Source organism: Mytilus edulis, chromosome 4 (genome assembly GCF_963676685.1).
Source record: "Mytilus edulis chromosome 4, xbMytEdul2.2, whole genome shotgun sequence".
Lineage (NCBI taxonomy): Eukaryota > Metazoa > Mollusca > Bivalvia > Mytilida > Mytilidae > Mytilus > Mytilus edulis.
The window spans coordinates 74,903,555-74,930,274 of NC_092347.1; the positions used below are offsets into that span (position 1 = coordinate 74,903,555).

Consider the following 26,720-nt stretch of genomic DNA (forward strand, 5'->3'; position numbering starts at 1 on the left):
ATATCAATGATTAGTAAAGAAGGCCAGACATTTCAGCATGAGCACTCGTTTATTATAGCTGTGATAGTTTTGAGTTTTTTTTATACTATTATTCAAGTAAGTGTTTTTCCTGAGCTTAATTATTGCATGTCCTATGAGTACCTTGTGTTCATCTCCTCTATTGATTGAGATAGGGTTGAGATCTCAAAAGTTTGGACCAGAGAATCCAGACAGCAATATAACCTTTGAATCTTTCATATCAGAATTGTAAAATTTCATTTATATAATATTTCTTAACCCTTTCCTCTATGGATTTTTTTTTAATATACTTTAATAACTTCAGTTAAAAAAAATCATCAGGTTTAAAGTGTTAATGCATAATGAAAACCAATATTTCATCAATGAAATTCAAAGTCAGATAATTGTCATGAATCTCCTTTTCATATTGGATACAATTTTTTTTAAGTCTGATGCAGACATTTTGTAGTCAAAGCATTTCAACTGAGGTACTACACAGGCATCAAAAGGCGTCATTATGGAGGAAAGGGTTAATTGACTAAGATTGTCAATTTTCATTTTAAAGGTTGTGGTTTTCTCCTGGCACTCCATCTTCCTCCACCAAAAAAACCCTCAATAGATTGCTATAATATAGGCAATAGTGCTATAATATAGGCAATAGTGCTGAAAGTGGTGTTAAACACCAATCAATCATTCAATCAATATAATATCTGATAAAAGTATAATCAGGAATATCTCAAGGGTCTTTTGATATATCTACATTTGTACATTATTTGGTGGGGATATATAAAGAAATGATCAACAAAAGCAATTTCTACATATCATACCCAAAGCTGACAATTATTTGAAGAATCACTGTTTCAAATATTAACTCTGTGCTGATGAAGAAGGAGACAGTGGAAGAAAAGCAATTAACAAATTTATTTCATTCAACCTTTAAATAAACAATAATAAATAATCATGTATGTACACAAATATTCCACAACAATATCATGTATAAATTTGCATATCTAAAAAACAAATTGGTTGCATTCTATCACGTCTACTTACTAGTATTTAATATAAGTGGTGAATTTTATTACAAACCTGTTGAAGAGTTCTTTCAGAAAAAAAGATGCTTAAGATTTTAACAATACAAGACTTGTCTATGTTTTCAAAAGAAGTAAAATTGCTTGTATGCAAACAATAACCGTCTAAAACCATATGACTTATAAAAGAGAACGAGGCATTTCACCAAACAATTACAACTGAATTATTACCAACAAATTTACTCAAAAGTCATCAATTTTAGTTGTAAGATTTTTTTGTGAAACCCAGGCCAGGATGCCAGGGTTCAAATTCAACAATATACTTAACAAATATTGCAAGTTCATTTGCACACCATCATTTGTGTAGTAAAATGCAGGATAAAACATTGTTGTGCAAAACACTCTAGCAACATGTAGATCTCTTACAACTTAAATGCAAACAAATATTATAACATTTTTACTCTACAGAAACATAAAGATACAATTTCATTTAAGAATGTTTGGGCTGTTTTTTTAAAAACATACATGTAATCCATGGAAGGCACTTCTCAAACTGTGATTTGGTGTCAAATACAATGAAAATGTAGGTGAAATTCGCCTTAACAGGTGGTAACTTAATTTTGAATAGGACCTCCCTCGAGTACCATGTATGTTTAAATTTAACAGTTTTACAAAGTTTTTTTAAGTTTACAACTAACAAAATGATTGTTTACAACTAATTCATACAGTCTTCTTGTGAAACATTCAATAGCACAAAAAATGTCATCACTAAATAAGAGTTATAAACTTTACAATTGGAAAAAAAAAAATACACCCCAAAAAGTCACATTTTCAAGGCTTTTGGAGAACAGCAATTTTTGTTAAGTTTTGATATGATAAAGTTCAATATTGATGAATTTAAAACATAAAATGTTGTTAGTTTATTTAAATAAACGGCAAATAATCAATCTTAGTTAGGATTTTGTAAGAGGTCATTCTATAGAAGCGATTTAAGTGGCAACCATTGGCTCTTCTGCAATTTGTTTAATTTTTTTCTCACTTTTTTATCAGATTTTTTAAAATTGATTAGGTTACTAAACATTTGCTAAAGGAACAGAAATTAATTCATAAATATATGAAATCTGGAAATAAAGTAATTTATTTGTAATAAATAATAAGCTATAAAATAATAAAAAAAATATAAAGCAAATACAAAGTAGATTATGCGTCAACAATCAAAGGCCTATAAGCTTTATGAAATGGGAGGAAAACAATGAAACAACTTAGTCTGTCAAATCCAACATTGCAACCACGAGAGGTTTGGATGATGACCTTGCAACCTGTTATATAATTTAAAAGGATCTGAAACCTTAAAATTGTTCAAAACTTTTTTTTCAAATGTTTTATTATTTTTTCAATTTCTAATCAAGACCTCGTGACCTTAAGGGGGTATCCTACTGGAGCCCCATCAAGAAGTAATGATTGGTTTCACTCTTATAACCCTTAGTAGATGGAAAGTTATATGAATCATCAATGAACTGCTACAACTAGGCAAGTTGTGAAATACAGTTCTTTTTCCACAAACAATATTGGAAAAATCTAAACAAGGTAAAGGAGAAATGGACTTCTATATCATTTTCAGTTTTCAGACATTTCTGTAATAAGCAGTTTCCTGATAACTATGTTTTATACTGTTTTTCTGATATTTATGAGTTTTTTTTCTGTTTCCGGATTTCTAAGTTATTTTCATATTTCAGATATCTATTTTATTTGCAGTTTTTGATGATACATGTATTTTCATATTTAAAATGTTGCTGTTATAACAACTTTCACATTTTATGTTATTTTCTGATATTTCTGTTAATTTTAAATACAGACAAAAAAAAAGAAATTGAAAAAGAAAACCATAGTAAATATGTAAATATATCAAAATAGCTATGCATATAAAAAGCACTATACATCATTTAAAAAGAAAAGAAAATATAATTTAAACTAAAGTAAATATTAAATAACAACAAGCTCGATGATAGTAGTACCAACCAATATATAAAAGAAGGCCTGATACAGGTATTTGTTTGTTCTTATAAGAACATATCACAAAATTATTCACTAACATTTTAAAGCAAAAAAAAATAAATTCTAAAAAGGATATCACTAGATATAAATAAATTAAATAATAGGCATATTTATGTGATGGGTTGTCAAAATTCCTCTGGTTTGTAAAAATTTTAACCAACAGACATTATCAAGTATGAAGCTTCTTTTACATCTTAAATACCAAATTGATACCAGTAGATTTTATTTCGTAAGAAAACAGATTATATTTTGAAATTACTTATTCCTAAAGCTACTTATCATCTTATTTTCCCTCAGTTATTTTCTAACTGCATATGAATTTTCTATCACACTTAAAAGAAAACAAATAAATGAATCACGAGTCAGTTTTTTATGTTTTTCTGTCACGAAAAGAATACAGTAAAAAATTATTCAATATTTAACAATATCATGTGACAGTTTGGCTTTTTATTTGGCATGATAAGTTCGAAGCAGAGTGAAATATTTCAAATTAAAGAACCTTAGTGAGCACGCTCACATACCCCACGTCCCCACATTGTCATTGGAGAAATTAAATAAGTATAAAAAAAAAATTGTATAAGAAAAAATATTGAATAATAATTTCCTGTCAATATACATAGTATGTCCTTATTATCTACAAAATTTCATGAAATTCTGTTGTGTGTTTTCAGAGGAGTTGAGATGACAAACTGTTGCAGAAGTACATTGAGGCAAATAAGTTCAAAGGGGCATAACTCCTAGAAAAAAAATTGAACCGTAATTTCCTGTTGATATGCACATCTACATAGTATGTCCTTATTATCTACAAAGTTTCATGAAATTCTGTTGTGTGCTTTGAGAGGAGTTGCGATGACAAACTGTTGCAGTAGTACATTAAAGTAAATAAGTTCAAAGGGGCGTAACTCCTAGAAAAAAAATTGAATCGCAATTTCCCGTCGATATGCACAACTACATAGTTTGTCCTTATTATCTGAAAAGGTTTCATGAAATTCTGTAGTGTGGTTTGAGAGGAGTTGCGATGACAAACTGTTGCAGTAGTACATTAAAGTAAATAAGTTCAAAGGGGCGTAACTCCTAGAAAAAAAATTGAATCGCAATTTCCCGTCGATATGCACAACTACATAGCATGTCCTTATTATCTGAAAAGGTTTCGTGAAATTCTGTTGTGTGGTTTGAGAGGAGTTGCGATGACAAGAAACAGGACTGTTGGACTGACGGACGGACGAACTGACAGACGGACGGACGAACTGACGGGTCAAAAACATTATACCCTTCGCAACTTCGTTGCGTGGGGTATAGTAAAGAAGCTCTTGTTGAGTGTTGAGCAGGTATTATATCTAATTATTTAAGAATTATTTCAAAAACTAAACATTTTTAATAAGAAACTAATTCTTTTATTCTTTTATGTATAGTACATGTATTTCTACTGATAAACAGGGAATATAAATGCAGTATCTCAAGATCCTTTACTTTTAAAGCTATCAATTTTAAATAAAGAAATTTTTTTTGAACTTAGCTCTACCAGAGGAATTTCAGTCTGAAACTCTCATCTGTCTTAATTATCAGACCACATTGTTTTTGACAGATTTGTAACACCATAAAAATACAGTACAACTGAAAGCAAAATGGAGGTATAATCAAAACTGTGAATAATTGTGTAAAGTGCAAACACCCAAACAGAATTACAATCATGCCAAAATAGACATTTTCTAATACACAGTGGCACTGCTAATGATACACCTATTCTTAATAGTAAAATTACTAAAAGTTAAGTCCCCTAACATATACATGAGAAGTTAAATGCTAACAGTGTACAACAGATTTTCTATCAGTACTTTTACTGCTCAAGTGGGAAATAAATGCTAAATAAACAACAGAGCTATTACTTTCATCTTTCTAAATTATTGAATTGATAAAGCTAATTGATCTATATAGTCCTACAACCTAGTTTTCATTGTTTCATTGGATTTTTGTCTGGCTTTGAAACAAGCTGAACACAAATAATCAGTTTTTTCACTGCCATAAAATTCACATCCTTGCGTTTGACAGTGTCTTGTTCCTGCAGGACCAACCGGACGGTTTGTGGACTGAACACTTGTGGTAGATGAAAGTGGTTTACTTGGAACAGGTACCGGTTCTGGTTTTCCATTAGTCCCAGACATAGATGCAGGTCTTGCTGTCTGTTTGTTAGCAGTCATATTTTGAATTTTTGGCAGAAGTTTTGGAGAAGGTTGTGTTTTCAAATTAACTTTGTATTCCACATTATCATAATCTGGTGATGGTGTCCTTAACCTTGTATATTTGTTCAAGGGAACATTTCCTGTAGACCGACTCCTATTATCACCAGAATTAGTGTTAGGTGTTGGATTTGGTTTATTACGAAGATTCACCTTGGCTAATTCTGATGCCTCATCCTCATCCACATGAGTATAAAACTTTGACTTCCCATAGGTTTCTACCTCAGAATTTTGTTTAGGACCACGTCCAGGATACGTGGCATAATTTTCTTTCGAAGGCCTATTACGGTCAAGAGTTGCATTTTTTTGCTCTTCAAAACATTTTGAACAAAGATAATGTGTATCTACATTTCCAATAAACTTACATTCAGAATTGACACATCTGACTGGTGTTCCAGATATATGCAAATCCTGTAAAGAAGCTCCTATTGAACGTCTTCGTATTTCATCGCCAGCAGCTTTCAACAATGATCGTTCTTCTCGAAAACGGCCTTCTGCACTTTTAAGATAATTCCCAATCATTGTAGTTTGCTCATCTATTATTTTTACATTAAGCTTAGCTGTCCATACAAACTTATGTTCCTGATCAATCATGGCTGATATTGTCATGGGAACCTTTGTACTCTGTGTAAGTCCACTTCCAATTGAGGCTTTACGACTTTTATCATTATCTGGACCCATTGCTTTGAGAGACTTTCCAACGTTTCCAAAATTTTTCTTTAACTTTTTACCAACAGTCTTACCTAAACTTCCAAACTGTTTTGACACACTTTGTTTAGATCCTTTTCCATCCTTTTTTTTCTCTTTCCCTAAGCAGGCTATATTATCGTCAGAATCATATGATCCACTAGATTTACGATCAGTGTCACTATCCACATCAGATTCAACATAAGGAATACGTTCCAAATCCATATATTTTTGTAACAAATTCATATGGTCTTCACGAGATAGAGTTGTTTTTACTTTGGCAAGAGTGTTACCCGTACCAGAAGAAAAGTTAAAGTTTGCTCCTGGATCTACGTTGAAATGTAACTGTAATAGATTAAGATCTGGTCCAACTAACGGAATAGATACTGAAAAATAAATCAAACAAATTTTTGTACATTTTATGTAATTACACCAACGAATACTTAAAAAAAAAAATTCAGTAAAAAATAATAAAAACAGACTAACAAATAGGTTGCTAGTGTATGCTGTATATTTCTGGTAACAAAAGATAAAATAACCCATCACACTGTTCTTTCAGATAGTTCATGTTCAAATAAAAGCCTTTGACTCTATAACCATCCGATGTTTTAGTTGAAATATTGTCATTCGATGATTAATCTGTATCATTTCAATTTCTGAAAATTAAAAACTGTTTATCATTGAAATTGTGAAGGATTTAATTCATGTTCTCCTGTCTCCCGTGTCAATTTGATGTACATGTACATGTAATAACTTTTTTATTTTGTTTGTTTGTAGTCAAATTTATCATTCAGATGAATATATCGCAAACATATAATAGTCCGGCCGATTGGTGCAGATATAGAGCAGAATTGCTCACTTGATGAGGAAAGCATGAAACTTTGCATAGTAGTTTTTGGTTATATACCCTTTGATTTCAGCTATGGACCCACTCTGAAAAATCCAATATGGCTGCCATTTCCAAGATGGCGGAAAAACGGTATAAATATCAAGATTGTCCTAAAGGTATTCTATATAATTTCGGAAATTAAAGTAATGATTCTTTGAAAATGGACTTTATGTTCTTGAATTTGTTATCAATTAATTTTAAAATATAAAAAAATTAATGTGGTTATTTCTATAACACATACATTTGCAAATATGGCTGCATATATATACAAAACAAATAGTGAAATTCAAAGTGTCAATCAATATGTTACATGTTATTGTAATTGTTCTTAAACGCTTTCAGTTTTAATGGTTGGAATGAAATAGGTTTAAACGAGTCGGTTGCACGTGAATATAGATCGGTTAAATGTGGTGGAATAGTAGGTAACTCATCTGAACTTTGAGGCAGTGCCGAGTGCACCTTGTCTCGTGTCTCTCTAATGCAGCGTCTTACGTCACTTATCGCGTTTTCATCTACCGTACTCACTACATCGTCAAATTATTCTATGTAATCAATAGGTATGACTTTCTTCAGGCAGATAAGACGATTGCCATCATTTGAAATAGTTCAGGGGCAACTATTTCCTTTTCCAACTACGTGCGAAACCAATTTGCAACTATTCAGAGAGCATGGTCCTAAAATGCACTCCTGGTCAGCACTTTTATTAGTTTTAATGGTAACAGTCATTTCTGAGTTTGGCGGAACTGTGATGGTTCGTTTTATGCAAACTTGCTGAGTTGAAATCTCGTTTCCACTGTTAACAAATGCCGCATTTATCACTTTATTGTTGATGGTAAGTGTGGGAGTACTCAGGTTTATCACTGCGCTCAATGTGACCAAAATATCTAGCCTAAGTATAAATCGTCTGTTAATGGCTCTTTGCACACATCCAATTGTATGTTTACTCTATTAATGTCGAGAGTTGTTCTTTATAATCTTCACAATAACAAACTGTCAACCCAAACAACGTAGCGTTACCGTCTCCAAATCTCCATTTTCTGCCGGAAATAATTTCTAATTTATCATTGCAGCAGTGTCCACAATCATGCTCACATTCTTGTCATGTATAGTAAGTCGTACTGCCAAGCTCTTTCAAATGGTTCGTCTTATGACAATATCGGACGAGGCCGTGGGCCTCTGTTCGATTTTGTGATGAGGTGATGTTTCATGGCCAATAGACTTTGGAATCGTGCGTTGGCCTACCGGCCCGACCCTTTGCTGTGTTAAGACTCCATTTTGGGGTAGCACTTTGATTTGCTCCGTATCCTGGTGAAGGTGACTGTTGTCTGAAATAACCGGGTATTCTGGAGTTTGTCCGTGGAGATGCTATCCGTTGTCTTAAAGGACTACATTTATATGATCTCTAGCTTAGTGGGTTGTTGCTGATCGATAGGCATAAAGCTTTGGTGTATTTCTATCTGACGATCTACCGTGATTGTATTGCTCAGGAGATCTTCCACGTGTATATTGATCAGGTGATCTTCCATTGAACTGGTGATCTTCCATGATTATTTGATCAGAAGAACCAAGGTTATATTGATCGGCCAATCCACAGTTATGCTGATTACTAGTAGTTGAAAGCATAACATCAGCTAGTTTTTGTGTGAGGTTATGCACCTCATTATCCAAAGGACTTCTTATATTTCCTTTATCGCTCGGTGATACTGCGCCATCAGCAAAGTAGACTTGTCGATGGCCATAATTGGCACTTTTTGATCCATGTATCGCCATCTGGTTTGCTATTGAGGTTTTCAATTGTTTTAACGCCTTGTTGAATGTTTATGGTTTTCTCTCTATTAGGGTTACTGCTGTACCCATATTTTGAATATTTTATTTATTATGTCTGTTTAGTTCACGCATCATTGTTAATATAACGAAATTTGATGAGACTGTCGTACAAAGTGAGAGGTTTAGCGCTATAAACCAGGATTGATCCACCATTTTCTACATTTGAAAGTGCCTGTACCAAGTCAGGAATATGACAGTTGTTGTCCATTCGTTTTTGATGTGTTTTGTCATTTGATTTTTCCAAGACTAGGGATCGACTTTCCGATTTTATTTTCCTCTGAGTTCACTATTTTTTGTGATTTTACTTTTTACATGCCATGAAGAATCTTTGTCTGTACATCCTCGGTGGAATGCTTCGGTTTCAATCTGGTTTGATCGTCTTTCTTGCTGAAGCGCTGCTCCAATGTTTTTTTAAGGCCTTGGAATCATCATTTGTGTTTACCTTGCGAGCGTACTCAAAGCCAACATCGCCCTGGCAATCTGGGGCCTACACACATTTTTCCTGTTTTCCCATTGTCATCTTCCGGCAGTTTGTTAAAATTGTTAAATGAACGCCTCCCAATTCAAGGATCCTTTTCAATTGAGTTTTTGTATTTTTGGGAGCTGTGGGCTACGGCTCCGGTCCCTTTCACCAAGATTTTCTTGCCATCGGGTATATTTTCTCTCCAATGAGGAGTCTGAAGAAGAGCTGTTGCCACACTCTTTTGGTTTCCTCTGCCCTTTCCTGGATCGGTGGGTGGAGTCAGCTTGCTGTTATGGGAAGCCTGTTAGAGCTCCAGGAGCTGACGAGGTTGTTATAATTGGAGTGATAAATGTGGAAATTGCAATTGACTCGACGGGGACGATACCGTAAGTATGCACTGCATTCAGCATCGGAGAAACTTGATAGGATCCACTTGCAGCCAATTGTTTCTGTAATGGTGTGCTGCTCTGAACCAAATATTATTGACTCAAAGTAGATGGCAAGTGTGCGTAAGAAGACACATAAGCCTTTTGATGGTACCCTTGATTAGTACTAGAGGTTTATAGTATGTTCTTAAATGGAGATTGTTGTTAAATAACTTGAACTGTCTCATGCAGGGCCAAGGGTCCTGACATAGGACTTTTGACTTAAGGTGAAGACACCTTCAACAGAGTTGGCGCGGTTGATGGTTCATGCGAACTACAATTGGGGAAAGACCCAAGGCATGGATTTTGTTGTGTACTTTTGGTAAACTTGCGTTGTACTGGCTAAGGTCACATTTTAGCTTAGATGATGTGTCTATTGCAGGAATTTTAACTTCTTTATTTCGATTGTCCACTAATTCATTTACAACCGATGCCAGTTCTTGGAAGGTACCCTGCTGTTCAAATGCACTTTTAAATTGAACTGTGTCTCCTTCCTCAGTTGTTGTCAGCTTGTCCATCCGTATCACCATAACATTGAATATCTTATTGGTCTGACCATCAATTCCGCCAAGCAATTACCACTTGCCTTATGGTCTATCCTGTCTTCAAACTGCTGAAGTTGCTGAGATATTGCCCCCATCTGTTACGTATTAATTCTCATTGCCTCTTTCTGTTCAGCTTGAATCGTAATGAGACCAACACATATTTTATCAATTCGCGCTTCGCTCTGTTTTATATTGCGGTAAATCTCAGCTGTTTTTGAGCATTAGATTTTCTATCTGCTAAAAATTCTTGGTACAATTGTTTAATAGTCATTTCTGTCCTCTGTTTAAGCGTTTTCAGCTGTTGGTTTCTCCATATCCCCAAGTGATTCAGTTTCTGCCATTCAATGTTCTTGTCCTTGCTGTCCTCAATTTCTGCCATTTCACTGATATAATATCTCAAATTGCAAAGTATTGCGACCCAAGAAATAAGATAGGCACTGAATGATATCTTAAGGCAGATAAATCCCAAATCACAGCTTTTATGTGTGACACAAGACAACAAATAGTGCAGCTTTTAATGAAAGCTACTACTGCAGCTTTTTATGAAAGCTACTACTTTGTGTATGAAATGACAAGTAAGGCAAAATCAAAAAGGAGAGAACTGGGACAGATACTAAATGACACTATGCATCAATAAAATGGTAGTATTCAGTTCAATTCCAATATTGAATATTTGCTTATTTTTCAAGGCGGCCATTTTGAAAATAGCCGCCATTTTGTATTTCAAAGATAGATCAAAACAAAATCTTGCTAAATACACCAAGTCATTCAAATATGTTGATTTTTGTGCTTCCAGCATCAAATCCACTGTGATTTGTGCAATACTGGAAAATATTTTAGAACGTACGGCAGCCATCTTGAAATAAGCCGCCATATTGAATTTTGAGAGTGGGTCCATAGCTAATATTGCTCAGTACACAAAAATGTACCATCATGCAAAAAATGGTGCTTTCCTCATTATTTGAGCAATTTTTTCACCGATCAGCCGGACTATAATAGCAATATATCAATGAATTATTTAAGTTCTTTTTACAAAGGGAGTTTGTTTAAAAAATATGAAGGTTGTTTCCAAGTTAAAGTGAGTAAACAAATCCATTTCAACCTTTCTTTTTATAGTTATATTGAAAGTATTCTATACATACATGGAAGACTAGGTTTATCTTTCTGAGATTTCTCTTTTTCCATTGGAACAAGAGCAGAAAAATGTGCAGCATCATACGTCAACAATAATGGTGACCTATAACACGTAGCTGGATTACATTCTAAGGGGAGATAAATCCCTCCAAAAGGTATTGGTGCTAGAGCATCACCATGAGTATCCTTTAACATGGTATCTGCTACGATGATTATGGCACGCTGTAAAACATGAGCCAGGACAAAAACATGGAATTCCTCTAAACTTTCATAAACAACTGGGTCTACATCATCACTGGAATTGCTGAAAACAAAACAAAAAAAGTTGACTTCATGTAATTCAGACAGAATGTTAATTCTCTGTTTCAGAATCCAATGCATTGTGGGTAATATTTTCAAAAGCATACACCAAAACATTGTGATTGGTTTAAAACGTGATTAACAAGTGAAACTGCGAGCTAATGCTCACTGATGATACCCCCGCCGCAAGTGGATAATATTAATAGTGTAAAAATATGCAAGTGTTCGGTAAACAGGAAGTTGTCGAGTAATGAATCTGAAAACGCATCACACGGTATAGCTGACTTATAAAAATCCTGAAACCAAATTTCAGAAATCCTTGTATTGTAGTTCCTGAGAAAAATGTGACGAAAATTTTTAACTTGGTTATCATGTGTAAAATCATACAAGTGTTCGGTAAACAGGTAGTAGTCGAGTGATGAATCTGAAAACGCATCACACGGTATAGCTGACTTATATAAATCCTGAAACCAAATTTCAGAAATCCTTGTATTGTAGTTCCTGAGAAAAATGTGACGAAAATTTTTAACTTGGTTATCATGTGTAAAATCATACAAGTGTTCGGTAAACAGGAAGTAGTCGAGTGATGAATCTGAAAACGCATCACACGGTATAGCTGACTTATATAAATCCTGAAACCAAATTTCAGAAATCCTTGTATTGTAGTTCCTGAGAAAAATGTGACGAAAATTTTCAACTTGGCTATCATGTGTAAAATCAGACAAGTGTTCGGTAAACAGGAAGTTGTCAAGTGATGAATCTGAAAACGCATCACACGGTATGGCTGACATATATAAATGTTGATACCAAATTACAGAAAGGGTGGATGTGTAGTTCCTGAGAAAAATGTGACGAAAGTTTCATGGGACGGACTGACTGACGGACGGACGGACTGACGGACGGTACGACTGACGGACGGACGGACTGACGGACGGACGGACAGACAGAGGTAAAACAGTATACCCCCCCTTTTTTAAAGCGGGGGTATAACAATAGAACCAGAAAGACGTAACATAATTTTTTACATTTTGATATACAAACAATGAGATTACCCACAGATTTCAGAAAAGGTGAATTGAATTTTTGGAGTACTATCTTTACATCTTGTCCAGAAACTGTTCGTATAAGTCCATGTATGTTGATGTATGTCTTAGGAGATACTGGACAAATACTTTCTCAAATTAGTACACAACAATAGAAAAAGCAATAGTGAACTTTTAAATTATGTTTTTTATCTATTTTTTAAGTAATGCCTTTTTTGTCAAGCCTTCGACTTTTGTCCAAAAAGCGTCTGCCCCAAATATTCACTCTGTGATAAACATTTTTGAAACTTTAATAACTTTCTTAAACTATTATGGATTTCTACCAAACATGGACAGAAGCTGGTTTATGATCATAATATAGTATCCAGAAGTAAATTTTGTAAAAAAAAATCCTGTTTTTCTGTATTTTACTTATAAATGGACTTAGCTTTCCTTCTAGTTAACATTACATACAGTGTGCAGTTAAAAGTTTTTGAAACAAATATTAGATTCATAAACTATCTTGGATTTTTACCAAATTTGGACAGAAGCTACTTACAATCAAAAGATATTATTGCAGGCTGAACAATTTTTTTTTTTTAAGCCTGCGATTAACAGCAAAAGTAGGCGGGACACTGGGTTCCATGGAACCCTTACAAATTTTTTATATATCACTGAATCCTCTTACATATTTAGGCCAGTATTTCTTATCGCCAAGTATTACCTAGTAAAACCCAAGTTTTCCCAGTAATATCAACTGGACTGGCCAATAAAACAATTTGTTTTTAGACTGTTGTTTGATTTAATGTCGTTTTTCTTTTGTGTATACAATTGATTATATTGAATGTTTTTTAATCTGTATTGGTATCTTTATTCTGTTCGTGTTATACCTATTTGTTACAGGGCTGTCACAACAGCTGCTGTTTCTACGATTGTTCCACGGAAATGATCTTGGGGTTGATGATGCTAACTTCAACACACTATTCCATTCTTTTTGCCATTCTTCTTCAGTAAATACTAAACCATACTGTAAGTTAGAAAATGTTGATAAGACTTATTATATAAACTTTAAAAACATACAATATAAACACATTGTAGGAAAATATGTAAATTGATTTGTGAGGGGGAGGACAGGGGTAAGGGAGACAGGGAGAAAGGGGGTAGGAGAAAGGAGAAAGGGGATGGAAGAAAGGAGAAAGGGGGTAGGAGAAAGGAGAGGAAGGCTGGGAGAAAGGAGAAAAAATAAAATATCTCTCCTTTTAAAAAATAATCTAATATTTCAAGAAAAAATATCTCAAAAGGAGATGTTTTATTCTAATGGGAGAAAGGAGAACAGGGGTAGGAGAAAGGAGAAGAGGGGTGGGAGAAGGGAGAAGGGTACCCCCTGTCCTCCCCCTCATTTGTACAAGAGTTATACCTGTTTTGTAGTGATTACAAAGGAATTAATGTATATATACTTTTTTTGCTTGTAATTATTTTCATGAATTTGGTATTGCCTAAGAATTTGCATGTACATGCATCTAATTTTGCGTTTTTTTTAAATATCAAAACAGAATTAACAGATTTATAAAATATTTAAATCTACATTATTCATATTTTTATTTGTTTAAAAATATGAAACAAAATAAACAAAGATTATTCAATAATCAAAACAAACATCTGTTCCATAGAGGTTCACCAACAATAAACTGTCATATTTAGCTTTTTGTCATTATTTTCTAGTTTTGGTCTTCTTATCCTTTATTGGTTTTTTTGTATGGATCACTGGTGTTGTTTTAAGTTTCACAATTCTACTGATGTTACAATACATGTTAGGTATAATGCATCTACAGCTGTATATATTCTAGTGATATTTGTTGAATGATTTGTATATGCATGTTAATAACAGTATGTATATCCAACAATATTATATTTACATAAATAAATGTATATTGGACAAACAACAGGTATATAAAACACTATAGTATAGATCAACAGACTAAGCAAGACAAACCTAAGTAAAATTTGGGGGTGATCTCAAGGATCGTATTGCTCTTGACCAAATAATCAAAGTAAAATGCTTTTTTAATTATGACACACTTCCAATATAGTATACATCTTACACAAATTCCACCTAATTTCACGGTCATAAAAATTAGAGCCCAATCCATTACATACCTGTAAATTTAGTTGAGTCTGGTGCCATCTCCATCTTCTTTTAAGTGCTGTACAATATGGTTTACATGTAAGGGAGTCATACAAAGCTTTCCTCAACATTAACTGCCTGTCATGGATACCCAACATTGCTGTAAATTTATGAATTAAGAAAATATCTAAGACATCTTTAAATCCAATATCACTGAAACATAGCTGATGGGAAAAGGGAATTGAATTAAAATGCATAGATGCTTAATGCATTTACATCTGTGATCTATCCAAATACTTCTTCCACAAAAAAACTTTATTAGATAGTATTGAATTCCAAAGTCAACGACCATGGTCCTCAATGCTCTTCAACTTCGTACTTAATTTTGCCTATTAAAACATTTTTGATTCAAGCGTCACTGACAAGTCTTTTAAAGACGAAACATGTGTCTGGCGTAAATACAAAATTTTAATCCTGGTATCTATGATGAGTTTATTTAATTGCTACCAAAGTTATAATGCCTATAGCTATAGCTAGATTTTTGTTATCTTTCTAACTAAGACTAGACAAGGACTTTTTATTTCCACTTTATCTAATTCATTCATCAGGCCATTTATGAAACTATAATCTTAAATAATCGTCAACATGAGCTTTTTTTCTTCAAGCTGGAAGTTGTTTGAAAGGATTCAAAAACATTATTGAAAGCTTGAATTGTTAAATGGTGTTTCTAAATATCTAATCAAAAGAACCCTTCCATTTTGGGACACAAAATAACATGAACATAAAGTGTTGGTTTTAAATAGCTCTTATAATTACCAAGTGAAGCTGCATGTAGTAGACAGTTTCCATCCCCAGAGGTTGCCATGGGTATCAACCTTTGACAAATTCCCATGTCTGCCCACCAATTTAATCTCCCTGTAATTAGAATCAATATTTGAGCATACAGACTGATCTTCTGAATATAGAAAGATAACACCCTCCCATATTTCTGCCATTCATTAGCTCTTTATAAACTACTCAGTAAACAATCATTTAAACCATATTCAACTGTCTCACACACATACACAATAAGACATTATTTCAGCTGCTGTTATTAGCGGATTCCTTATGATGTCATATATATTTAGCTTTGATGGAAACAAAGTCATTGTTGCCCTATTCAATGACATTTTTTTGCATTTGAAGGAATGAAAACGTTCGAGAGAAACAAATTCTCATTTTATTAGCTTCTGATTAATGATATTTCTCAACTTATAATATATCAACTTTAATGCTAAAGCTCCTATGTTGCAAATTTAAAAACTACTTGTTTAATACTGTAAAATATAAGCCTTGAACCACATTGTGACACTTTTTGTTAAGTGAACACAGCCAACGAACAAGAAAGATTCACATATTGATGAGCTGCTGATATTTCACGATATCACAGATAATCACTTCATCATGCTATTTCTCATCTTTTCCTTCTCCCTTAAACAGTACTATACTTGACAAAAGTGAGCTTGATTTCTACTCCAAATATTAAGGATGTTGCTGATAACTTCTCCTCAGACATTGAAACATAGCTTATAAGTTCTGCTTAATTCTCAAAGCTGAGACATGAAAATTGACATAGGTAAAGGGAAAGGAAGAAAATCTTAACAGGGCAGATTGCTGTCAAATTCATGTTCCTTGATTTTACTCAAAATTTTCAGATATGATTCATAACATTTATCTGCAAGAAAATCTGACCTCTTAATATAATTTTGACCAATGTAGAACTGAGATCAAATGAACCACACAGTGATTAAATAAAAATAACCAACAGGTCAGGAAAAGGATAAATTGAGTCAGAATTAAAGAAATTTATATTGTATTACTTTTACACTTCAAGAAAAACCAATGACAAATGGTGAGAAGTTTACTGTTTAGAAATGCTCATGTTTTGTTTTTAAAGATATTAAATAAAGTGTTTCTCTAAACTATTCATGTCGTGATTATACTGCATCCCTCATCCTTCAGGACAATGTCTCAGTTTTTGCATTTAATAAAAAATCTTTGAAATCATTATCAACTAACTAACTAAAACATTTTTTTAAAAATCTATAAAAAGTAAATCTTCTTAAAACAGTAAGACATATTTGACATCTTTTAAATTAGCATCAGAAACAGATTAATGACAAAAGTAATTTGAACACAGCACAGCTTACTAAAGAAACATAAAAGTAATGTCTCTTTGAATGTTAGTGACTCAGAAATATTAGAATTCTATAGTTCCTGATTATACAAGGTATTAGTTGCTAGATCAATAGTATTAAATCAGTTAATGTATACTTGATCTAAGTGGTGGTATTCAGAAATATATAATTGGAGAAAGCATTCATTAATGTCAATGAACCAAACACGAACACAAATACCAGCTGATTATTCCAAAATGTAATGTTTCATGAATAGTAATAAAGTATGTCAAATTTTACTTTGAGTGAAAAATATTACGACAACATTTTCTTTCTTTAGGTACAAATAGCTATTTTTCTTATAAAAAATACTGTGGATTCATCATTATTTGTAAGGTACCATTTTTTTGTGGATTTCTTGGATATATATATATAGGTTTAAGCACAATTTGAATGTCCACTCAATTTCACATTTTCTATAGGTTTGTATGCTGAAACCGCAAAACCACAAAATCATTATAATATAGTCACCAAAAAATTATTTTTCCTGAATCAAAGAAAAATTAGAAAATGGTAACTACAAACATAAATGAACACACAGTACATCATTGCAGAACATTATAATCCCTGTCATGTTACTAATGAAGAACAATTCTTATTTTGCTAAATTCCAATTTTCCCAATTAACTGTATGTGTGGTCTAGTGGCATATTATGCTCATTTTATGTGCCAGGAGTCCTGGATTTTATTACCGTTAAATGAAAGATTTTACAAATGGTATTTGCTGGTCCCCCCTCCCCGAACTTATTATTAAGAGATGACCTGTCCACCTGTGGTCAGGATGTTGTGCTGGACATGTCTTCTGCATACTATACCTTGAAAGCTAGTGTGAGATAAAACGGACTTATATCTTGTAAGCTAGTGTCTGAATTTTCAGTATAAACCTATACCCAAGTCTTTTACCAAATATATTCTAAATTTCTGATTATTATTTTGTATTGTCCTGTAGTATTATGTAATGTATTATTTCATTCCATATAAATGCAGTTTCCTTTTCTAATTTAGCATGCTTTTACCTACTTTCATTTCTAAATCATTCATTCAAGAATGTGTCAGCTGAATTTTAAGAATTGCATAGTTATTATATAATTAAATGATCTTTTCTATGCTTGACCCAACACATCTTGACTCTTAAGAGTAATGAATCATCAATATGGGACAGATTGCACATAAATTTGAGTTATTGTTGTTCTGAATATTATTATCAGAGTACAAGATTTATATACCATAATGGTTTGCTCTAAAAACAAAATCATACTTTGAACCTTTAACTTCAGATCAATTAACCACAATACTAAAGAATAGTATAGTTACCACTTAGTATAGCAGTTGCATGCTTTTACATATAAGTGATTTTTTTTTTTTTTTTAAACTTTTATTGAATATCTAACGGTCAAACATAACTATTTTACTATCTTGAGGTTCTATTTTATCCCAAGGCGTAAGTTACATTATAATTTCCCAATTTTGTACCTTCTGTTTTTAGCCTGGTGTTGTTGGGATTTTTTTTTATATAAAAACATCTTTAATATATTCAAATCTATATGCTTCAATATTTTAACATGTTTAAAAATGAAATTTATTTGATAAAAGTCATTAATTTTATCGCCACTATTTGTTAAAATCAAGTTTGACTCATAGCATACATGTTACAATCAAGTTTGACTCATAGCATACATGTTACAATCAAGTTTGACTCATAGCATACATGTTAAAATCAAGTTTGACTCATAGCATACATGTTACAATCAAGTTTGACTCATAGCATACATGTTAAAATCAAGTTTGACTCATAGCATACATGTTACAATCAAGTTTAACTCATAGCATACATGTTACTTCATGTTCATTTTTCTTTGAGGAGACTTCTAAATATACTTGTGTTACCTGAAATTTTGTGTAAGAACTTATAATCGCTGGTTATGGTGGTATTACCATTAAAGATAAATCTAGAAAAGCCCTTCAGATGCACAAATATTATTCAGTGTTGTTTTTAATTACTCCGAAGATTAAAATACAATGAACCAACAAAACTTTCCCAGAAATGACACCATACTGTAAGAGTTGTCGACACAACAAAGTTTCGACTAAATAAACATTTGATCAACATGAAGGCACTGGTAGATTTGCATCTAAAATTAGTCACTTTTCATTCTCTTCTACCTACATTGTTAATTCACAAAAGATTCAGTTCTTTGACAATATTATACATTATAAGTGGCAGATTTAGGGTGCCCCCCCCCCCCCTTTTTGTGGGAAAAATTTAGGCAATCATGGAAGCATGATTGTAGCTGGCCCCTATTAGGCAGTCAGTGGGCCCCTATTTATGAAAGTTTCTGGATGCGCCACTGATTATGGTGGTTGCCTTAAGGTGGTACCTAACACTACAGGGAGATAACTCTGTAAAGTCAGCTAAACGTTTTAATTACATTGTGTTGTAAAAGGAATATTAAGCTTCTCAACGATCAAAATTGGTGTTTGTCAAACTGCTATACAATGTATAACCAGTGTAATTTTTCTGACAAAACGGTTGGTTCAAAATTTTTCAAATTTTTATATTTTTGTTAAAGTGTCAAAGTAAATACTTTGACAAAATTTTATGAAAATTAAACGAGCCAAATTAATTTTAGTGAAAGTGTTGGGTACCACCTTAATCTATGGCATAACTACATACCTGCTTGTTCTAAAGACACTAGGGTGGAAGTCTCTACCAACTCTCTTGTTATAACTACAAAATTACTACATACCTGCTTGTTCTAAAGACACTAGCGTTGAAGTCTCTATCAACTCTCTTGTTATAACTACATACCTGCTTGTTCTAAGGACACTAGCGTGGAAGTCTCTATTAACTCTTTCTCAAGGAATGCCCTGAAGTCAGCAGTATACACTGTTAGATCTGGTAACATAAACGTTTGTGTGTACAAGTGATCCTTACTATCTTCTTCAATGTCATGGAGGAGCTTGTTTTGTGTCTGCTTAACAAGTGTCTCATTTTCCATTATTTTTGATATACCTCTCTTTAAAACTTTGGGTGCTACAAAAATATATAAGATCATTACATTTTTGAAGTAAGAATAATTTTAATTCCAGTGAATTCAAGTACATTATTCATTCATCTTAAGAAACTCATGTTATCTCAACAAAGGTCAACAGTTGGTCTAAGGTCTTGTTAAAGGTTAAAAGTGACCGTGCAAGAAATATCTAAACTTAAACTTGCAAATGTATGAAAATAACATCAGAGTTAAGTATTTTTATTATTTCCTATATTTTAAAAATTCTTCATTGGTACAATATATTTTAACTTGAGTTAAGAGTAGAATCATCAAAAACAAATAAATAAATCTTATTATCGCTATTTTACGAAATTTTCCATTGATCTTACTGACTGATAATCATATTTCTCAGTGAAGTAGAGTGATACGAAAATTATCGCAAGAAACAAAGGGGGCATGTGGCGTTTCTAATGAAATTGACATGAAATTGACCAATGTCGTCATAGTTAATATAGCGATAAATAGATTATCATTGATCATCTCAACTTGATTGCTTTTTTCACTTTCGCCGTACCAACAATAATCTATAATTATATTCAAGAACGCAATGAAGAACAGGAGGAAGCTAAAGCTGCATTTGAAAACTTTGTCAATATTTGGCAAAACTTATAAAATAGTTTACTAAGTTGAAAGAAACATCATGTCACATTGATGACACAAACAGAACCATCATATTATGTTGACATTCAACATATACAGGATTTGAATTACTCATTCTATAACATTTTTTGGCAATATGGTTAGAATATCTATCCATACATTTTTTATAAATGTTTTCTTCAAATAATTGCTTTGAGTCTTTAATAATTTCAGGTAAGAAAACTAAAAGTGCAATCGATTTAATTAATACATCTTAAATAATTCATTTGTGAATTGAGATAGAAAAAATATATTTCTGACATGCAACTTACAAGCTGGAGGAGATTTCATTGGTATACTGGTTTTCTGTACTTGCAAACTAGAGTTATTTCCCTTGGCAGGAGTTGCTGGTAAAAAGACGGAATCTGTACTACCAGTACTAATTCTGTTGGCACTGACATTGATTTGTGAAATATTCTGACCCTTGGCATTTTGATCAGGCTTAGGAGGAGCTGGTTTAGAGAAATTTTCACTCGCAGGACGTGGAGCTACTGTTTTGTTATCGTTACCTAAAATATAACAATTATATATATAAATACAATGAATGGTATGTATTTGACTATTAAAATCCAATAACTGTGGATCAAGATATCTACAACTTTTTAGAATCAAATGATAGATTCCTTCATAGCTCAATCTTTAAATATCTTACTAAACCATATGTATAACATGAGTGCACAGTACACACTGAAATTACTCTCCTAGTTTACTGGTCACAATTGATTTTTGATGAAAATCTAGCTATAAGATAAAGGTTCAACTACAACTTCAACCTAAACTGATCATTATTAATAATACATGTAAATAAGGTCAAGGTCAGATGATGATGATGTGTGTGTTTTACCGCCCGGGTATCCTGTCTGGATATTGCGGACTAATACACCTATTTTCAGATTTGGGTCTGTCTGTCGTTTGGCTTTCATCTTACTCTGACTACGATGTTGTGGCTGGTAAAGAGTATCAGGCCGTTCTGCCAAGATGAACCCAGATATGTACACTTAAAATCATACCACATAATTTGTTTATAATAGTATCCAGCGAAAGTACCAAAATATCAAAAATAAACATTGATAAATTAACCATGAAAATAAGGTCAGGGTCAGGTGATACCCTTGAGACAGACATGGTTTTACACTAGTAATTTTGGGGCCCTTTATAGCTTGTTGTTCGGTGTGAGCCAAGGCTCCGTGTTGAAGGCCGTACTTTAACCTATAATGGTTTACTTTTTAAATTGTTATTTTTATGGAGAGTTGTCTCATTGGCACTCACACCACATCTTCCTATATCTATGTACACCTTACAATCATTCCATACACTATATATGGATACAAGCTGAAGGCCATTTTGTGGCATAAGCATAACAAATAACAAATGCAAATGTTTTTATCAGTTTTTCATCAGTTTATTGTTAACATATGTTATTTGTTGTAAACAAGTTTAATTAGATCATTTTGCTAAAACAAATGCATGAAAAGTACAGGATACATGTATGAATTTGTGAAACTGAAGTTATCTCTCATATTTTTTATACTGAACAGAATACATTTTCCTTGATAACTCTATCACATTTTATGAATTGCTACATCAATTAACTCCTCAGATTACTTAAATAAATAATCAAGTACTCAAAATTGATTTTCTGATTAACTTTCTAAAATCTTGAAATTTTTTGCTATCAGAACTGAAAAAACATTTCTGAATTTGAAAATAGAAACTACCACCTACACTATTTATTTATTAAAAACATTTATTAATTGAAAATAAAAGTATCCAAATAATTGATAGATCATCTGACTTTGTAATGATGTATTGATATTTATTTTAATATTATCTTATTTACATTCCATTGAAATTATTTTTTTGATACAAAATCAACTACACAAAGATGAGTTATAGATCAATTGATGCTCAAATCATAAACCAATTCATTGTTTTCTGATACAAAATGTAATTCGTATCAAAAATATCATTTTTCAATTATTATCACATGTTTTACAATTACACTGTTGAATGAGTGGGGTAATAGACTGAGGAATATATTACAGTTTAAACGTCTTTCCTAATGCCCTCATTTTCCATATGGTTCTCAACATTTACTTCAGATCTCAAATTATACTGCTTATTATGTGCATTTGATGTTGCAATGGATCTGAGTTGTAAGTGATAGGTATTTTATTCATATAAGCCTATCAATTAAATGGATGGCCGATGCTAACATTAGGCACCATTTTCATGGGTTATAGCACCGTAAAAATTGTTCCACAATGCATTTATGATAATTAACTTATCATTTACATTTAGCAAGTGGAGAAAATACAGAAATGTTGGTTTGATAACTTTAATACATTCTAATTCAGCATTTTACTTTACTGGAAGAAGTGCAAGTATTTCAATGCATTTATTTAAATATCAAAATCCTACTAAGACAATAAAGCACTGTAAATAATTTGTAAGCAAGCATTTAAACATGTAAAAGCACTCAATGAATGACTTAAAATGTCAAATTGTGTAAAATAAACATTTAGACTTATTGTATCCTATTTTACTACTGTTGAAGACAGAGTGTTGATCAATGTCTTTTGACCTTTTGTGTACAGTAGTTGGGTTGTACATCTAATCAATGAAAACATGCCATCTTCTCTAGTAAAGAGTACCAAATCTAAATCCATCCAGTTTAATAACTTCTCTACATATATGCTAAGAACAAATGCATAATTTACTGGAAACTGTTTTAAAAAGGATTAAAACTGTTCACAGTTCAATAAACACAACAATTTTCAAATACAATTTTGTTTTTCCTACTTGAATAAAATTCCTTCTTGCAAATAAGACTTGTGCTTGTGCAAAGAAATTTACAACAAGAATATGTGTCTCTAGGTCACAATGCTGAGGCAGCTCCCCTTGTATTATCACATTTATATGTTCAGTGAACTGTGAAATGGGGGGTCAAATCTATTATTTGGCCTATAATTCAAAAATTCACATAATATAATGAACATATCTATATTATGCCTACCAAAACCATAGGCAGGATATAGAAGTGTACCACAAAATTTAACCTCAATTATACCTGAATTAACTTTTATTGGTTGACTGAGTGGTCTACCTGCTGGACCTTGACTAGACCAGGCTCCTACTGCTGGCTTTTCCATATTACTTGGCCTTACAGTTGCTGGTGTTTGTATGTGTCCAGAATTAGCTGTTGCATGCCCTATTCCAGTCCTGACATGTTCTACAGGAATGGGTCGAAGTGTTGGCCGTAGCTGGCTGTTGTAAGGAGTAGGTGGATAGTATGGTCGGATTCTATTAACTCGGACCAGTTCATCAAACAATCGAATGGCTTGATTAGGATCCCAGTTTGCTTCTGAAAAATCAATTTGTGATAAACAATTTTGCATTATCGACTGTCCTAAAGAATCTTTTTCACCTGTTGACCTTGACACAACTCTTATGTCATATGTACTTTTAGACTGAAAACTTATTTAAAGCCTACATATCATTTACTTGAGCTTAAGTTTTGTGGTGTAATGATAAATACCCTTACTATTTCATTTGACTTCAAAAAGTTTTTTACAAATACATGATGTCACAGTCTTCCATAAATTACTGTATTACCAGTTAAAATATGTCCAAACTTATATATCTTATGATTTATTCAATTTAAGGTTATAAAAGTGATGATGACAGGAGCCTTATTTTCTTACTTTTTTTAAATTTAATTAGGTGAGCAATTTTGTTTTCATTTCATTTTTTACCTTTTGAGGAATAGTTTTGATCTATTCTCAAAAAAGAAAAACAACCCCTTTTTTGTTTTTAATTGAATAAAATGTAAAATAAAAAGTTGTGGCAGATGTACAAGGTTGAGCTTAATGAATTAATTGATTGATTGTTGGTTGCTTAACATCCAGTGGCAAATATTTCATGCATGTTCAGGGCTTAATGAAGATTGAGAACTTAGAAATATCTTAAAATATTACTACTTTTTGGATAAACGGCCATGTACTTTTCAGGAAATTTAACACATACTGGTATTTCAAAAAAAATATTGATTTGAAATATAATAGTCGTGTCCTTTCAGTGACAACAGGTAAAAATACCATTTATATAATTATATCAATTACAAACAAATCTTTTGATAAACATGTATACAACCTATTTTCACTTGTAATTATGATATGACAAATATTAATTATAAAATGTAAACCCACCCAATCTTTACACATAGCCTGTATCCATATCCCTGATTAATGAACAATAACAGCTGATGTACTTTATACAGTTGTACATGATGATTCATCTAACCATATAACAATCTTATAAATACTCTTTCCACGAAAAAAACCTTTTTAATACAAACAATACAAACTTAATAGTGTCATTTCCTTTATTTTTGTTTTTTACTTTCCTTATAGATAGCAAAATTGATTTTTTTAAAAGAGAAATTTATTTGAAAAATTTACATTGTTCTTATATGGGGTTAAAAGTCAAACATTAGTTTCGTATTGAGGCTGAAATTACTGTATTAGTAATCCTATTAAATAAGAAGATATGTAACATGATTATGTTTGTACTCATCTTAGTCAAGATATTATTTATATCTATATTTAAAAAAAAGAACCTTCTGACCAAAATGAAATATGTCAGACATGTACTTTTTCTTAGGAGCATTAACATATAGGTTTTAGCTAGCTATAAAACCAGGTTCAATCCACCATTTTCTACATTAGAAAATGCCTGTACCAAGTCAGGAATATGACAGTTGTTTTCCATTTGTTTGATGTGTTAGAACTTTTGATTTTGCTGTTTGATTGGGGACTTTCCTTTTTGAATTTTCCTTGGAGTTCAGTATTTTTGTGATTTTACGTTTTATTATACAGGGTTGGCAAAAACCCGGGTTTTATGAGTATTGCCCAGCCCAGAGGGAAATACTGGGAAAACCCGGGTTTTACTGGGTTTTAGTGGGTAATACTGGGCAATACTGGGTAATATAAAATATTTGTCTGAATTTTAATGAGGATTCAGTGATAAACACAAATGCAATACATTTAATAAGATATTTATATCCTATTTTGTTTGTTTAGCATTTGTCTAGATTGGCAAACTGTAAATAGAAAGCAAATATATCATTTTTTTTCAAATGAATATATAGCTCCTATTAAGAATTAACAATTACATGTATTAAAGAAACATCACATTTAGATAATGTATATGTACTGTCACTAATTAATAAGTAATTATTCAGATTAGAACATAGATTTGTTTATGTAACAATAATCAGTCCTTTCAATTTTATAAGTGTTAATGGCATGACCCTGTAGGGTGTTTATTTAGCAATATGAATGTATAACAATTAAAATTAACAATTCACTTAAACACTGCAATAAAATGCATTTTTCCAAAGTTTGGACTATTGAAACAATACTTGGTAATTAAAAGATATCTTATAGTATGCAAATCTTGTATTCTGCCTACATATAAAATTAATAGAAAAGAGAATGAAATTGAATTTTCTAGAACTGTCAATGGTTATCTGTATAAAAAGTATATATTTAGCTGTTATACTATGAAACTATAACAAGTCTTTACTATTTTGTATTAAAATAAGCTTAAAAAATCATATTGCCAAGTAATGCCCACTATTACCCATTTCTGGGAGTATTGCCCAGCCCGGGAAAACCCGGGTTTTCCCGCCCGGGAATTCCCGGGTGGGTAATACTTTGCCAACCCTGTTATTATATGTTTACATATACTCTTTTACTTTTCAATTTTTCAAATCAATCATTAAATGGAATGAGCTTGTACATACATAGTTAAAAAATGTACTAATAAGTATCTGTTACAAACCTTTAAACATATTAACAGTATACCGAACAACCCATGCATATTACTCTTTTTCTCACAATCAGCAGAAAAACAAAAGGAACATAGAAGCATGTACAGAAAAAAACAATTAAAATAAATCATTAAACTCTACAAAATCTATATTATAGATGACAAAAACCACAGGTTAAAGTGTGTATCAATACTATATCAATGTTACCAATTACTGAAAGCAAGCTCAACCAGGTGTTTGGCAGG

The 26,720-nt window shown here is 32.2% G+C and overlaps 1 protein-coding gene across 3 annotated transcripts in view; it reads right to left on the minus strand.

Moving 5' to 3' along the window:
• Positions 1-903: 903 nt before the first annotated feature.
• Positions 904-26,720, minus strand: part of LOC139520486 (OTU domain-containing protein 7B-like) — a 43,884-nt gene continuing 18,067 nt past the window's right edge. For 2 of the 3 annotated variants that reach the window (XM_071313149.1, XM_071313150.1), the window contains 9 exons: positions 23,713-24,006; positions 20,915-21,151; positions 19,760-19,984; positions 15,551-15,649; positions 14,767-14,894; positions 13,500-13,636; positions 11,296-11,591; positions 4,389-6,390; positions 904-3,579 (listed from right to left, as the gene is read on the minus strand). In XM_071313149.1, the coding sequence (XP_071169250.1) occupies positions 5,018-6,390; positions 11,296-11,591; positions 13,500-13,636; positions 14,767-14,894; positions 15,551-15,649; positions 19,760-19,984; positions 20,915-21,151; positions 23,713-24,006 (2,789 nt within the window). In that variant the 3' untranslated portion in view covers positions 904-3,579; positions 4,389-5,017. Of the gene's footprint in view, positions 3,580-4,388; positions 6,391-11,295; positions 11,592-13,499; positions 13,637-14,766; positions 14,895-15,550; positions 15,650-19,759; positions 19,985-20,914; positions 21,152-23,712; positions 24,007-24,850; positions 24,953-26,720 lie in introns of those variants that run through there. The other variant, XM_071313151.1, reaches the window with a different exon arrangement.